This window comes from Octodon degus, unplaced genomic scaffold, assembly GCF_000260255.1.
Source record: "Octodon degus isolate 3935 unplaced genomic scaffold, OctDeg1.0 scaffold00031, whole genome shotgun sequence".
Lineage (NCBI taxonomy): Eukaryota > Metazoa > Chordata > Mammalia > Rodentia > Octodontidae > Octodon > Octodon degus.
In genome coordinates this window covers 10,112,152-10,129,386 of record NW_004524607.1, presented here as the reverse complement: position 1 = coordinate 10,129,386, position 17,235 = coordinate 10,112,152, and the positions used below count along the sequence as shown (strand labels likewise).

At 40.1% G+C, this 17,235-nt stretch overlaps 1 protein-coding gene and 1 pseudogene across 2 annotated transcripts in view; one reads left to right on the top strand and one right to left on the bottom strand.

The window, feature by feature from the left end:
* The window catches only part of Herpud2 (HERPUD family member 2), a 52,099-nt gene that overhangs the window by 10,986 nt on the left and 23,878 nt on the right, over window positions 1-17,235 (bottom strand). For both annotated transcript variants that reach the window (XM_023713424.1, XM_004629576.2), the window contains exons 2-4: window positions 12,508-12,585; window positions 9,207-9,320; window positions 5,662-5,816 (exon numbers count right to left, since the gene is read on the bottom strand). In XM_023713424.1, coding sequence (XP_023569192.1) covers window positions 5,662-5,816; window positions 9,207-9,320; window positions 12,508-12,585 — 347 coding nt within the window. The remainder of the gene's footprint in view (window positions 1-5,661; window positions 5,817-9,206; window positions 9,321-12,507; window positions 12,586-17,235) is intronic.
* Window positions 5,163-5,280, top strand: LOC111816404 (annotated as a pseudogene).

Sequence of the window (17,235 nt, the reverse complement as noted above, 5' to 3'; positions counted from 1 at the left end):
AAAGAAAAAGAAATCTGTCAATCTGGGAAAACTGAACACAAACACAAAGTTGGTATTAGACAATTGAAAAGAATTTTTAATTTTGTTGTTCTAATCTTATTGTGATTAAGATACTTTAAAAGTCTGTATCTGACATGTTTTATAGATAAAATAAAATGTTTAGGTTTAACTGCAGCCCAAGAAATAAAAGAGATGAGAGGAAATAGATTTAAAACGGTAGGCTATTAATAGCTGCTGAAGCTGGGTGTTAGGTATACTGATACTTACATTGTTTGTTCTTTGTGGGTGTTGAAAAAGTATAATAAAGTTTTTAAATTTAAAATAAGTACTGAATAAAAATCCTGACTGTTTCACCTTAATACACAGCAATACACTAGTCCATTGGATATGGTAACTTAAATAGGGAGTACTCAGAAACTGATAAGGGAGGGGTCTGTACTTTTTTATCAATCCAGGACAAAAACCTGTATGGTTACTGAAAACAGAAGATACAATCTACTGTGGCTAAAACTATGCTGTTATTTGTGTTAAAACAGAAACACAACACTCCCACACACACGGGAGTACACATGGCACATTCTGTCCTCAGAATACTATGGGGCAAATGCTAATGACTGCCTCTAAGGGCAGCTGGACAGCTAAGAGACACAGTGAAGAACCATCGTGTACTCTTCCGTTCTGTTATAAAGGGCACCATGCCTCTATGTTCTCTCTTAGGAAACAGTTAAAACAGCTGCAGCAGTTGGCTCTGTGAGCCACTCTGGACCAGCGCCTGCTGGTTTTGCCACCAGGTGGCAAGAGTGGTGTGTGGCGTGTGATCCCATGGTGGAGGAGCAACTGAGACTGTTTTCCAAGCTGAACTTTTGGGTGTTTTTCCACCCAACTTTACTGTAACTGACACTGTCATATATATTTACCTATTAGCAATTATCATCTTAGGAAAGACGATGAAAAAGCAGTTCCTAAATTCCCAGTAAGCAGTTCCCTGCTTATTCTCCTGACTCGGACCAGACTCTGTGCTTTCACATAAAGAATTCACAAATCTTTAGACATACTAAAATAATATGTAATTCACAAAACAAAGAAAGAAATGCCCCTTTATCACATTTCCAATTGAACAAGATGTTCTAATTTATCACACTGACAAGTAAAGTATGCATACAAATACAACTCCTTTGGCAATGACTACTGGTAGAATTACTACTATTCTTTACTGTAATTTTACAAGTCTTAAGTGCCTCAAGAAGTCATAAGCACTCTTTGACTTGGGAACCGCTTTTTCATTTTCTGTCCTAATAATTGCTAATAAATATATGTGACAACGTTGATTACAATAAAGTTTGGTAGAAAAAACTCACCTAAAGGCTCAGCTTGGAAGGCCATCTCAGTTTCTCTCCACCACAGGATCACATGCCACACACCCTCTTGCCACCTAGTGATGAAGCCAGCAGGCACTGGCCCACAATGGCTCACAGAGTCAACTGCTACAAGCTTAAGAACTGTGGGAGCCAACGCCGACATCCTGAAAATGGCCATGGTGGGAACATTTATACCACAGAAGTCAACAACTCCAGGTCGTTATCTTCCCCCTAGAAAAGCCAGTGTTCAGAATCTTCTGGCCCAGCCTGCATGCACTTTTGCAATACCTCCCGCCCCACTTCATTCGTGACTGCAGGACTTGGTTGGGCCAAAGAATGTCAGTAAATTGAGATGCACAAGGCCTAAAAGAGCTCAGGGTCAGCCCGCCCTTGTGTGTCTGCCACTCAGCACAAGGAGAACACAGCCTCCTCTCCTGATCCTCTGAGAAGGAGAAACAGGACAGAGTCCTGGCCTAACCTACAGCCTGAAGCAGAGCTGTACTGGGCAGCTGACAGAATGGCAAGCAAGAAAAGTACAGTGCGCTGTGAAGGTCACTGACATTGTGAAGTCATTACACAGCACAGCTACCAGGAAAAGAGTGGACAAAGAAAAAGTGTACAAATGTAAAAGGCTGTGGATTCATGTGATCTGAAAATATGTCCATGCTATGTTTTTGTTTCTGTTTTTAAGAAAAGTGCTTATAAAACAGAATTAAAAGAGTAATATGTCTATTAAGAAAGCAGCACGGCAAAGCATCTGGGACGTCTCTGAGGAAGAAACACTGACTTCTGGCTCACCGCCTCTCTCTGCCTGCAGAAGGCCCCCATCTCCCAGCAGCAAGGATCAGCTTGACTGTCTGGGTGCCGGTAACTACACTTCCCAGCCCCTGCAGCCAGCTGGCTCTGGTAAGAAGGGGCAAAGCACCAAGTGTGTTGGTTCTGCGTGGGGCACCACAAGCTGCCCCAGTCCTGAGGCATTTATGAAAACGTTAGTAAAGTTGGATGCGGTGGCACATGCCTATAAACCCAGCTATTCAGGGTACAGTGAGAGGATGAGGCAGGAGGACTCTGAGATGAAGGCTAGCCTAGGAATTTAGCCCAGGCTAAACTGTCTCAATTTTTTAAAAAATTAAAAAGGCCTGAGTAACTAAAAAGAGATGTAGCTGAGTGATGGCATAACTGTTTAGCATGCGTGAGTATCTGGGTCCTGCATTTAATCCCCCGTATCTTTAAAGGAAAATAATTATTTCTAAGTTGGTGGGCTGTAAGTAGTATCACTTTAAAAACTGAATATATAAAACTGGAGGGGCTGGGGCTGTAGCTCAGTGGCACAGTGCCTGCCTGGATTCGATTCCCAATACCAAAAAACATATGGGTATTTTATAAATCAGGCAGCAATTTTTGGAGTCAAGATAAATAAAAGTGACGGCAAGCCGAAGAGTCCAAAAGCAGTTAGCATTCCTCACTGTGACTCCGAAAGTGGGCGCCAGTGCAGTGACAGCATGTCCCTCTTTGCTCTGCTCTGCCCATGCTGCCTCACAAACGAGCTAAGCACAAGCTGACTGACGCTTGAAAAAACAAAGAGAACTTTTATTTTGCTGAACTTTTATTTTGGTGTTTCAAGGTAACTCAATTACTGCTCAGGCACCTTCACGACTAAGATGATGTTAAATAAAATTTACCTAAAGACAAAAAGGCTTCACTAGTAAAAATGACAAGTGAGATTAAGTTAAAACATATTCACTGTTAGATTAAGCAGCTATTTTTTAAAATTCTCACCAGCTGCTTTGTAAATCCTAAAAGGCACACGCTTCAAAAGTTCTGCAGGTGTTCCTGATCCACCAGGCTGAACCAGGTGTGTATCATTTTCCAGCACCTCACACTGGCATTCATGCCTTTGAATGCCTCAGTGTACACAGTACCCAAAGCCCATGCATTGTTTGTTGAGTAAAGATACAACGTTCACTTAGAAGAATCACTAACACATCACCATGTGGCACTTTACCTATCTTCCTTCCATGCACACTGAAACCCTGAACACAAGTCCTGCTATGCCCCAGAGAACGAGCAAGCTGAAGTACAGCAGGAAAGAGACTGGGCCAAGCAAGTGACCAGGCAGGTGGGTTCCGGAATCTGTGCGATCACTAAGCGACACCACCCTCATCAGGCACCAACTAGTACTTATCCAGTAAGAGAGCCCTAAATGAACCTCGAATATCTTTCATGAGTTTTGTTGCTCATCATTTTAACACTCACAATTGGCAAAAAAAAAACCCACCAATATTTCAGATTTTTCTAATCTATTCAATACACTTCTAAGAGCTGAGTCTGTCTCACACTAAGTTTCTTACAGTATCTACAGTCTTGTTCTGAAGTCCTGAACCCTTACAAGATGTATTTTTTTATTATTAATGCAATCACTCTAAGTATGAGAAAGATCTGAAAATCTTCTCATCTACAGGCTCACCTTGTTGGGCCAGGGAGATAGCTCGGCAGCACAAGTGCCTGCCTGGCTAGCACAAGGTCCTGAATTCAACTCCCAGAACCAAAACAAAGATACTGACCATGTTCACCTTCCTGTGCTTATCTGTAATACTCCTGCCTTCCATCACTACCCCAACTAAAATAAGTGAAATCACTCTGTATAAACTGAGAGGAACTGAACAGTCTGCTCTCCAAGAAAGAAATGATCAAAATCATTAAGACAAAGTATCTTAAGTTTCCCTGTAACACCAACTCTGAGAACACTGCTTTTTACAAATAACTACAGTGTTTCATAGGTGCTTTATGGAACCTACAGCCAGCATCATCTAAACTCTTCTCATGGTAAGAAAGGCTTCACAGCCAATGTATTTTTCTCTATTTTCTATACCTTTGTTTTCTATTCCAAGACATGAATAGGATGAAAGTACTAAAAAGTACCTGCGTGCTTACACTCTCCTCAGCACAGCAGCTGGCAGCTGTCCCTGCCCCCTGTAGTCCTCACCCTCCCCTCCTCTCCAGGTCTGCCATCTCAGACCTGCACCCCAGTCCACCGTCACCCAGCTGGATGTGCAGTGCAGACCAAAAATCACCATCTCTAACTCCTATTTTCTCTATTTAAAAGACTGAAAACAATACTCTACAAGGTACCCTGCTTTCAGACACAACCGAGGCCCAAAGCACGTTCACCAAGACCACTCTGCAACCTGACAGAATGGTGCGGTGCAGCTGTGGGCTGCACTTCCCAGACAACGCCTCACCCACGAGGCCAGAGGTAACTGCTGACAGAAGGAAGCCACAGCAAGCTTCCTAAGCAACGTCTTCCACTGACACTCTCAGTGCAACAGAGACTCTAGAGAGAGCAATGGTGCCACATCCTTGTAACCCAACATGGTTTTACTCTATCTTAGCTGTTACTTAGTGTTATGGTTGTAATCTAAAATGTCCCTCAAAGTCTCCTGTTTGGAGGTGGGGCCCACTTGCAGGTGGCCACTGGAAGCATGGCTATGTAAGACTCCTCCGTTCTCTTTCTACTTTCTGACTGCCATGGGCTGAAGAGCATTCCTCTGGTAGGCCCTCCAGCTTGCCATTTCTGCCTCAGAGCTAAAGGACCACGCATGGACTGATACCTCTGAAACCGTGAGCCACAATTAGCCTCACATCCCTTAAGCTGCACGCATCAGGTACAACTAATACACACCTGGTTCAACCTGGTAGATCAGAAACACCTGCAGAACTTTTGAAGCACAGACTGCAAGTATATGCTCCCTCACCTGTCGGCTCCCTTGAAGACTGTACTAAGTAGCTCTATAGTGAAATTGTAGCTTTGTGCAGTGGCAGTATCGTAGCCAATGAGGTTTATTCGAGGTGTGATTATTGCTAATTGAAACTTTTCCCAACACCCACCATGATGACTTGAAATATAGTGAAACTGGTCAGGAAAAAAAAAGACTAGTTACACAGGTGCTTGCTGTTCAAAGCATGGTCCAAGCACCAGAAGCATCAGCGTCAGCTGCACATTTGTTAGAAATGCAGAATCTCAGGCCCCATGAGCCCTACAGAAGCAGGGCCTTCATCTTTACAAGATCCCCAATGACCAGCAGGAACTCTACAGACTGAAAAGCGCGCTCTGAAGACGATCCAGATGCACAAGCAGCTTTCAAAAGCACTGCTCTCCTTACCCCTCTAGTTCCCAAACCATAAAGCAGACACAGGAATAAGATTCAAGTGCACTTTAATTACTGCGAAGTGGTACAGTAAAAATCTAAAGTAACAGACTTCTAGGGACCCCAGCCACGACCCACAAGATAGCAGCACCTACCCTTGCACTGCATATGGAGAATGGCGACTCTGCACCAGGCTGGAGTGTGCTGGTGGACAGGCACGCTGCCTCAGGCCTTCTGAGGAAGCAGCAGCAGCTAAGGATAACATTTCTTGGCTGGATGATGGAGATGTTGATCCTGAATGATCTGAACTCTACAAACAAAATGGAATTACTTTTTCAAGGAGATTTAATTCACTGCAATCATGAAATTACAGACATGCTTAAAAGGTATTCAGAAATCCCTTTGTAAAATAATTGAATTTTACAACTTTACTGATTTGGACCTTATAACCAATATAATAGCTATTTTAACTTTAATAAAATTTAAAAGATCAGAAACTTAAAATTCCTTAAACAGTAATATCACATTTAACAATGAGACAAAGCTGAATAACAGAATAATAATATAAACTGCACACTAAATTGTGTGCATTCAGTCAATGCATACAAAGCTCCTTTCACCATACCTTAAAGAAAATGCTCCATAAATACTACTATTTACTGAGTTGTTTAAATAGTTCTTATGCGGGTTGGGGAGATAGCTCAGTAGAATAAGTGCTTGCCTGGCAAGTTCAAGGTCACGAGTTCAATACCCAGTACCACCAAAAAAAAAAAAAAATAGTTCTTATGCACAAGGTTACTACATGCCATGACACTGCTAACATACTGGTTTAGCCTAATAAATATACTGGGAATCAAAAGACCTAGAAGCTGATGTTATCTTTGACATTAACAAAGACCATAATGATTCACCTAACCTCTCAGAGTCTCTGCTTCTTAGAAAAACTGAAATTAAAATAGATCTTGTATTCTTTTTTATTCTAAAATTCTAAAAGTTTACCTTGGTCTTAACCATCCAGTAGAAAAGTATGAAGACGAAATATAAGAAATAAAGCCATGCTGTTAAGTTAAGCTGTGGGGGACTCAGGTCAATAATTTCTGACATTGCCAGTTAAACAGAAGACCCAATGCTATTACGGGCTACTGGACTCTTTTAGAATATTTTGCTGAGTTTACACACCTATAATACTCAATAACGGAACTTAAAAAAAATGGGGTATAACTATGAATGTCCATTTTGTATCTGTGTATTCAAAGTGGTTGGGATAGATATATAGTTGCATTCTCTTAATGAACAGAATGCTTTTTTCTAATGGTGTTTGTAAATAGGATCACAAGTCTGCATCTTGTACAGCAATTAACCACTAAGAAGAATATATGCAATGTATTATTTGTTGAAACTGTACTTTCTATTTGATTTGAAACTGTCTCATTGCAATATGTTTATCAATAAAACTTTGAAAAGAAAAAAATAAATAAATAAAATTCTAAAAGTTTGTATGTGCTGGTACAAGTATTTTTTTTTTTTTTCAAAATAAACAAGATGTCCATCAGGATTTCCTAATTCTTATGCTCAAAAAGGTCAATATTTCATGGATTCAATAATTTTAAATAATGCAATTCTTAGATCACCCCAACTTGCCGCTGCCAGAAAGAGACTAAAGCGTTTTGTTTAAATTTAAAGCATAATTATATTTTATATAATTTCATTCTCTCTTTAAAAAGCTGCATACAATATTATTTCAACATCCTCCCGAGTTTGATAAAATTACAGTTTACCTGTGTTGTCCACTGATTGGAAGGATCTCTTTTTGCACACAGACCTTCCTACACTCTGACCTGGAAAAGGGCCTAAGCACACAAGCCCCTTATAAAACTAACAACGGCTTCAAGATGTCATTTCACACAGAGTGCTCACTAAATATCCTACTTAGGGGGCTCATCCTTCAGGACATAAACTGGGAAAGGCTTCTTTCTGGGCAAGCTTTCTTGTTAAAAGGAACTTCATAATGTGGTGCTCATTAATATAATTAGCAGACAAAAGAATTCTAAGCTATTCATCAGCTCAGCCCAATTTCTCTAGAACTAATGATTTCCAACCTGAGAATTTTTATGAGTAGATTTTTTTTTTTAAAACACACAATTGAATTTTCTTACAACACATTTTCTAATCCCTCTGAAATTTCTACACCATGAAAAATTTAGGGAACTTCAACTTAACTTCCCTTTGATCCTTTTTAGATTTTTGTAACACTGAAAACGTGTACATACTACTGACCAAAAATTATCACTGAGGAATCACTAGAGATACCAGTTCAGTCACAGGGCTCTTGCCTAATAAAAACAGGCGCAATGTAACTGTGTACAAAGGCTACATACAACATTCCATGCCGATGCCAATATTTGTTTCTCCTTATGCCAATTTAGAAAACGTATAAAGATCCCTGGGTAATCTACAAGGCATATTTTAGTTTAATGTAAGTTATATGTTTACGGCTGGTGCTAAAGCATACTTACCATGGAGACCTTATGGACTAAATATATCAAAGAAACAGCTAACTAACCTCTACTAGGAGGTAACTTCAACTATATCTCTCCTACCACTCAACCCCTCAATGTTTAACTGCATTCTCAACAAGGAAAGCACACTGAGAAAAATGTAAATCTCTTAGTTGCCCAAGAAGTTAGAATAAGCTTCCTCTTAACATCCCCTCACCCCAATCATGTAATAAAAAACTTTAATGGGGCCAAAAATAACTTAACATAAAATAACTGGGACTAGTGTCTTCAAAACTTACAGAAAGTGTCTAAATTGAAGTGTGCAACTTACAAAAATTTCTAAGCCAAACTTAGGCAGATGTAAAACCAAAAAAAGTGAGATAAACATCCAATTTCAAGAGACAAGTACATTAGATAATTCTTCCCCTGTTGTTGAACATAAGGACCTGACCCAGTGATTTTTTTAAAAAACATGGAACCCTAGACCAAGTAATCTATGTTAAGAACATTTAAGATAACCTGGAACTTAAACGATGTAATCTATCTTGAAGAAAATACACTATATTACTAAATACCTTAACATTTCTGAAAATCCTCTAACCTGAGTGTCTACAGTATTTATCCACATCACAATACTGTTTTCTAATTAGTCCAGCAATTAAACCTATGAAGACTGGCTATGGAGACTGACCTGCCTTTTCAAACATTATAACTCCTGGTGAACAGGTTTTAAAAATACACTGCACATTAGAGCTCTGAAACAAACCCAAATCCCTTCTTGTAGTTGTTCAAAACAAACTCAAAATCCACAAGTTTTTCAATTATTATGAAAGACAAAGAAAAAAATAAATAAATAAGTAAAAGACAAAGAAATAAATGAAGATTTCTTGAAAGCAAGAGCCAATATTCAATTATTTCCCCAATCTTGCATAACTATATCTGTTAATCTGAGTAACAGATTTGATGATAAAAATAAATATAATAACCACTGTTAATTAGCTACCTCTGTTCTGAAAATCTGTAACGTATATATTGTTGTATGTTACCCTGTTTCTGTCTTTTTTCTATTTGTTTCTGGTTGGTTTTACTCTTAAAAAAAAAAAAAAATCCACAAGTTTCAACTTTTCAGTTTTCCTTCAGTTTTTAGAGGTAAAAAGGAGAATCAGGCAACTTCAACGTTTATTCCTTCCAAACCAACTCACAGTACTGCTGCTGGATGCCAACGCTTCATGATTTTCTTTATTCATGCTGGCTTTCGGAGAACTGGGAGGGGTCCGAGAAGAGCATACTAGATGAACCATATGATACTCATCTTGCTAAAATTAAAGAAGATTACATTTAAAAGTTCATACTAGGTAATGTACAATCCAAAAACTCAGAATCTAAATTAACATACTCAACACTTAAGTTCCTTTTAACACTAGCCATTTTATTCGTAGTAAATAGTCATTATTTGAGGCTGAGCTTACTATTTTAATATTTGGGTACCATTTGAATAGAATATTTTTTCTTCATGCTTGGAAAATGGTCCAAATACTGAGTAACTACTCAGTAACTAACATATTACAAAATATTTCTTTGCATATCAAACAGTCTTGAAGCAAACAATGCTGTTCAGTTGTGCCAATATAATCTACTATTTCAATATAAACAGGTAGAGGCCAGGGAGATGGCTCAGTGGAATAAGCGCTTCCCTGGCAAGCGCAAGGGCCCGAGTTCAATTCCCGGTTCCGCCAAAAAAACCAGGTAGCACCCTCCTTTCAAAACTACGATTGTCACCTTGAAGCTTAGGCCCACAAAATGTGAACAGTGAGCATTAGTACCAATAAAAGAAATTCAAGTTAACATCAAAGGACTCTCTTTCCTCAGTTTTAGCAAGGTGACATATAGTCTTTTACTATTTTAAGTCAAAATATTTTTATCTATAACATTTATACACAAATATAAAATATACACATGTAGTACATTCCATAAATATTCCCTGTTTCCACAAACTTACAACCATGGTTGAAGGAAAACACTGAATTATTGTAAAGGTTAGCATTTTAGCTTAGTACAATCACACAAATATTTATTCTCAAATGTAAGCAAAGATGGAGAAATAAAAGTAAATACAGGAGGACTGAGAAAAATGATGAACCAGTGCTAAAAAAGGCGGGGGAGGAGGTTGGGGAAATAGCTCAGTAGAGTAAGTGCCTGCCTGACAAGCACAAGGTCCTGAGTTCAATCTCCAGTAACACACACACAAAAAAAGGTGGGGGAGGAAGAACAACAAGTGAATGATACAGAAAAGGAGGCAGGGAAAAAAAGATGCCCAGTGGTGAGAAAAGAAGCAAAGTTACTAGAAATGAAGACCTGATTATCAACTGTCTACCATGAACCTAGAAGTATGCTTAATTCTTAGGTGAATTCAAGAAAGGTCAGCACTATGCTTAGAGATTCGTGACATGAAGAGATCAGACGAGCAGACTACAGCACAATTAAATATATAAAGCAGTCTTCTACATCTGCAAAGCAACTATAACTGCTTTAGGCATTTTGAAAAAGAAGCTAATGGGGCCAGAGCACTGAGGGAAGGCTGCACGGACAGCGCAGCGGGGGACAAGCTGAGCAGGGCAGGCTGAACCTGCTGAACATCTTCTTAGCTCCAGAGCACAGAGTAATAAAGGCACCCAAGTACAAGACGTCCATGCTCACGGCGTACTTAGTTCCAAAAGGTCACGCTAATCACAAGTAATCCACAGCACTAGTTCGCTCTATAAAACCTTTTATATCTAAGCAGGTAAAGTTAATGGCATTTATTTTTTTTAAAGGTACAAAAACAACTCAAAGTTCTATTCAGAATGCAAACATCCTGCCCAAAATGCACGGCATATGGGCAAAGCAGTTCTCTCAGCTGTTTTTATTTTGTCATCTTATCTAAATTCATTTCTAGCAACAAAAGCCTTTGAGAAAGTATTTCCATGCAGGTTCAAGCTACCCTTAAGATAAAATAATAAATACATCTGTCTTGTCAAAGATCAAAAAGCAGAAATAAGGGCAGAGATTTACCCCAGAGGCACGGCACTTGCTTGGCAAGCATGAAGTCATGAGTTCGATGCTGGGAACCAAAGGACAAAGAGAGAGAAAGCAAGCAGAAACACAAAAATGGGAGGAAAAAAAAAAATGCAGAACATGGGGGTCTTTATGACTACTTAGCGCCATTTGGACTTCTCGGTATGACTGTAATGGTGGAGACTTGTCATCACACATTTGTGGGCCTTAACATAAACCGTAGACAAGAGATGACGTTGCGGTGCAGGTTCGCAACCACAGCACACGTACCATGCCGGTGCAGACAGCAATAAGGAGGCCAGCTGTGCACATGCGGGGTCCAGGAACATAGGAGCAAGCTCTGCACTTCCCAATCAACTTTGCTCAAAATGTAAACTGCTCTAAAAAAAGTCTAATGTAAAAAGAGAAAGTCTACTATTTTTGAGAGGGTAATACTAAACATTTAAGCTATATGAACCCACATAAATAGGGCTGGGAGGAGCCAGGGAGATGGCTCAGTGGACTAAGTGCTTCCCCGGCAAGTACAAGGGCCTGAGTTCAATACCCGGTTCTGCAAAAAGAAAAAAAAAATAAGGCTGGGAATAGAGCTCATCAGCATAAGCACCTGCCTGGCAGGAGCAAGGTCCTGAGTTCTATCCCTGGTACTGAAAAAAAAAAAAAAAAATTAAAATGATAAGTCATACTGGCAAAGCTAAAATGTCAACTATCTACACAAAGGATTAGAACAAGATTTTTTTTCAGTTTTCCACAGATGGTGAAAATATATAAAGTTAAATATAGGTCTTCTAAATCATATCAGGAATATCAAGAACAATATTAAGAGGTAAGCCAAAATTATATGCAAAATGTAAAGCTATTCAAGTTTTCTATATTCAAAAACAAGACGTGGCATTTCAAATGCTGAAAAGCCCTGAAAAACATATATTTTATAAATGAATATGAGCTAAAAGCTGCCATTGAAATAATCAGCATTCAAGTTGACTGTCAAAATTCTACATTGAAATATACTTTAGCCCTGGACAACAGAAAGCTTGCGAACTTCTATTTCCTGTCCTGAAATTAACTCCAATGCAAGCAATTTGCATTAAAATATCATGAAGTTTGGAAGAAAGATTATCTGGTCAGTCTTTCACCTATCTCTTTCTGGACAGTCTACTCTTACACTACTATAAAATTGATCATTTTTGGTTTTTACTAAAGATAAATATCTGGAAAAAAAAAGATATGATCCTATTTCAGATTCAGTGATCAGATAAATACACAACTGGTAACAGAACTAATCAGAAATTCATTAGGTGATTTACTTCTTAACTTATTTTTACCTGCTATGCTACCCAAAAGGGTTGGCCTGAAGTAAACAAAAACCCGACTAGCTAGGTAAGCCCTCAGAAACACATCTCTCATATTCTGACTGTGGATCTGCTTTCAGAAAGTGGAAGAAAAGCTTACTTTTCTGAGAATGTCTTTCAGCTGCAGATGATCGGGAAGCAGTCTGCCCGAATACACCAATCTCTGATCCTTCGTCAACTGAGAAATGGGATAAAGAAAAGAATTCAACTTCTCTATACAAATTTAAAGTTGGAAAAAACACAACTTCATTTAGCATCAAAGAAGCAGAAAACTGACATAATTAAAGAATGTTTGTTTTTCAAAGTTCCACTTAAGATATTTAAGCTCTCAGCAAATGACAGCATATCTATAATAAAATACTGGTAATTACCATATTTTTAAAAGTTGGCAAAATGGTAAATTAGAGATGTCTTTTCAGTTGTAATGAAATGCATGTATGGCCATCATTAAAATCCCTAACACTGCACAAATGAGAACATGGTTGGCCTTTATTTATAGCTAATCACAGTATAAAAGTTTAAGAACATCAGTTAGTTCGTATTGTTCTGTTAGCATTTTTAACCTAAAATATATACATGACTTACTTTCTTCTAACAATTCTACAGCCATTCGGATACAGTTATAACATTAGGTAACTGTTCTCATTTTTATTGTTCCTGCCACTCTCACAAATACCTTTACACATTTTCAAAAACACAACACTAAAGAAAAATCAAGCCTGGAATGATGGTGCAAGCCTATAATCCCAGCACTCAAGAGGCTGAGGCATGCAGATAGCTCAATGGATTAAAGCGCCTGCTCAGGCAGACACAGGGACTGGGGTTTGATCCCTGGCATGCTGTGTGACCCTGCCCCCGGGGCGCACTGAGATTGGGTGGTAGCACGCGCCTGTAATCCCAGCACTTGGGAGGCTGAAAACAGAAGGATCACTGAATCCAATCTGTGTCGTGAGACCCTGTAGACTCTGCACTAAATTTAAAAAAAAAAAAAAAAAGAGGTTGAGGCAGGAAGAGGCCAGCTTGAACTACATTCAACAAGGGCCTGTCTCAAAAGAAGAAAGAACACTCAACACATGCACATGGATATTCATTCAGCTGCATCTCTATATGCAATTCAAAATACAAAATGTTTTGGTTAGCTGTCATGTTTCATACTTAATAAAATCTGCCCATTCACTGGTAGTGTACCTAGAATCAAAGCATTATGTTAGTCCCCGTTAGGCTTACATGCAGTCCACCAAGCAGGCTGCCCACTGCTGTGAGTTACTCCATGCTGTACTGAAGGGCAGCTTTCAGGCTGTGCCCTGCCCTGAGTGGCTCCATTTTATACCACAGCAGTTGGCTCCATTTTCAGTGCAAAAGCCTTCACAGGATAACCTGGTAACTTACCTGTGCAAATAGTCACCAGAAGTTGGACATATCAAACTTAAGGAGAAAATAAAACTCCCAGCTATACAGCAGTCAGAAGGCATAAAATGATGCATTTTATCTCAGTAATGTAAAATTGTCACCTGTAGACTTAGCGAATTAAATCAAGGCCACATGAGGCACCTAAGTTACATTGGAGAAAACCAGGCCAGGGCACTTGTTGAACACATCAGAATAACCAACAGCACAACCCCCTCGCCTAGATCTTATCAGAGGACAGGACCCAAGACTGGGCACTGGCAGTGCCACATTGACCTGTCTTCTCATCAGACCACCTGGGGAACGGGTCATGAGGTCGACAGGCCTCAAACTCCAGCTCTCCATCCCTCGGCTTCAGCTCCATCTCCCTGCCCCACACAGCCCTTGCCAACTGCCTGCTGCCTACTCAGGCTCTGACCAACAGCACTCCTGACCAGCCACAGGTCTCCTCAGAGCAGCCTGCCCATAAGCAATCTGGCCTGGCCATCTGGTAACATGCTGCACCCTGCACCCTCAGCCTTGGCATCGGGTCTTCTCTTCAAGTCTTACAGCCGCCATTACCCTTTCCTCGCTGTTCTGTAACCTGTGCATTACTGCGTGAAGTGTGCTGTGTGACTTGAGTGCTATAGATATTGGCAATTAAGACTGGAATAAAAGAACCTGCAATTACCTGGCTCACTGGCTATCAAGTGAATCTTCAGTCCCCAGCCTAACAAGGCTGAAGAAATTGAGGCAGCTTGTGAATTTATGGGTAACACAGTGAAAAGACACAAACATATCTGGCCCGTTAGTGGCATAGCTCACTCACAACACAAATATTCCCTGAACTCTACTAAAATAATTCAATATTAGCTGTATCAATTGTTAAATTTAAAAAATTAAATCCAACTCCCGTCACAACTGTAAAAATTTTAAACAGATAATATATATAATACAGCTACTACAAAATGGTCATATATTAAAAATAGACACAGTAGAAATTATCATATTGAGTAAGGTCTGTAGATTGAGCATCCTTAATCCAAAGACCAAGGAAAAGGTGGTCAGCTTTCTATATTTCACTGATAGGTATAATCTATCTCCTCCCAGAAGCAATTTGAGTATACCATTCCTATAAGTACAAATTCTTACTATAAGCAACCAAATATAACACAGGAGGTTAAAATAAGTATCACAAGTCTTGAAACTTCAATCAATGCATATTAAGTACTGAGAGGATTTTTGATGCATATATATAATCCTGCCACATGGCCCCTAAGATCCTTGGAATCTCGGCAGAGGTTCCGAAAGGATTGCACTCGCAGACACCTAGAGAGGATCTCGAAGCTCTATCCCACCCTTTCTCCCATTCCTCACTCTTCCCCTCGCCTGTCTATCTGAATCCTCTGTAGTAACCTTTACAGTCAAAGGGTAAACGTAACTGTGCCCCTTAGCTCTACGTGCTGCTCTAGCAAATTAATCAAACCCAAGGAGGCAATCTCTGGAACCTGGTTTACAGCGGCTGGTCAGAGGCACGGCCCCAGCCAGCGCTCCACCAGCTTCTGAAGTGGAGGCATCTTGTGGAATGAGCCCTCGGCCTGCGGGATCTGGTGCCATCTCCAGATATGGTCAGAACTGAACTGAGCAAAATCAATTGCAGTTTCTTGCTTGCTGGTGGCAAGAAAGTGGCCTGGAGTGGTGGCCAGCAGTCATAGAAGTATTCTGTATGGAGTGCTGTGATAGTATCTTTACCATCACTGCAGAGGAAGTATTCAAGTTCTGTCAATTCCTCTAATGTAATTATTACTTCCACTACAGCCTAAATACCTCGAGTATTATAAACTGTCATTTTGCAGCAGACCAAACATTTAATTCATAGACATTCTATCATCACTCTGCATAAAAGGCATAAGCGTTTTTAAAGAATGTTTAATTTTTATTTTACTATAAAAATTCTCAAACATAACACACAGTGAAAGAAATAAAATGAACTCCCCAATACCACATTCAAGGGCGCCCCAGGACCAGCTCGATGACTGCCAGCACTCTGCTACTCTTGCTTCATCTGTTCCTCATTCCTTTCCTTCTGTCTTCCTTCTCTCCCTCCACCTGTCCCCTCCTCTCAGAGTCGAGAATATTTTAAAACAAGTATCACACATCCCCTCTTTCTATCTTAAAGGCTGAGTATATGTCCAGAATAATTTTTTTAATAGCCACAGTGTTAAACAAAAGGGTAATTCCTTGCTATAGAATATCCAGTACAGGTCAATTTTCTCCACCTGCTCAAGAAAATGGTAGAGGGGCCAGGGAGATGGCTCAGTAGAATAAGAGCTTCCCTGGCAAGTGCAAGGGCCTGAGTTCAATACCCAGTTCCGGGAAAAAAAAAAAAAAAAGGTAGAGACTATTTGTCTGAATCACAACTCAAAGTTCACACACAAAATTGGGTTACTGTCTCATTTAATTCTTTAGCAGTTTCTACTTCCTTTGAACTTTTCCGCTGTTACTCATTAAAGCAGACATGTTATCTGCCCTAGAAGAATTTCCAAGTTAGAGCTGGCTGTAGCCTCCTGGTACTCTACACTGCAGGAGTTACAGAAAGGGCTGATTGGACTGGTTTCTTTTTCTGTGCCAAGAGAACCCCGTAACAGTGACGTGCACTCCCTGTACCATGACTGGTACACGGGGGCTGGCTGATCAGTGCTGACGCTGCTCAGGAGGTGCACACCGTCGGCCTCACTCCACCTCATAAAGCTCCCACCGACTTTATGAATGACCTATCTTCAACAGCCTGGCTCCATTATTTCACTGGGGTAGAAAACTGTTCCTAAGTCTACAATCCCTTCCGTATTTATGAGAAATAATTCTTCTAAAAGAACTTTGCCTCACCAACCATTTCGTAACTCAGACTGCAGAAGAAAAGCAGCAAAGCCACCTTTCTTTCTCGTTGTCAGTTTTCACAGTGACTGCACATGCAGCCTCCAGAAGGGCCCAGAGATTTGTGTTTTTGGAACATCAATGTCAGTTTGTGAAAGCCTATGTTTTTCAGTGTACTAACATGTGGTTTTGTATCATCTTTGGCCAGCAGGAGTACCTTGACGATGGCTCTGCTGTCATTTTGACAGGACCTGCGTCTACTCTGCCTCCTCGTTTTCAGACACAAAATGCCCCAGGTTTCTCTTCCATACCTCCAAACCCAGGCCAGGAGGCCGGGCTCGTTCTCATTGGTCACGGTAGCTGCAGGCCAAAATCTGGGCATTGGGAGTGCTTGTTCTTCCCTTGTCACTACTTCTAGGGTTCTTCAGGAATCAAAGGTAAAAACTAAGTACTTTTTAAAAAAGAAAGTGAGCCAGGTGAAGTAGCACACACCTATAATCTCAGGACTTGGGAAGATGAAGTAGGAAGATCGCTGTGAGTTCAAGCCCAGCTTAACTCTGCCTCAAAA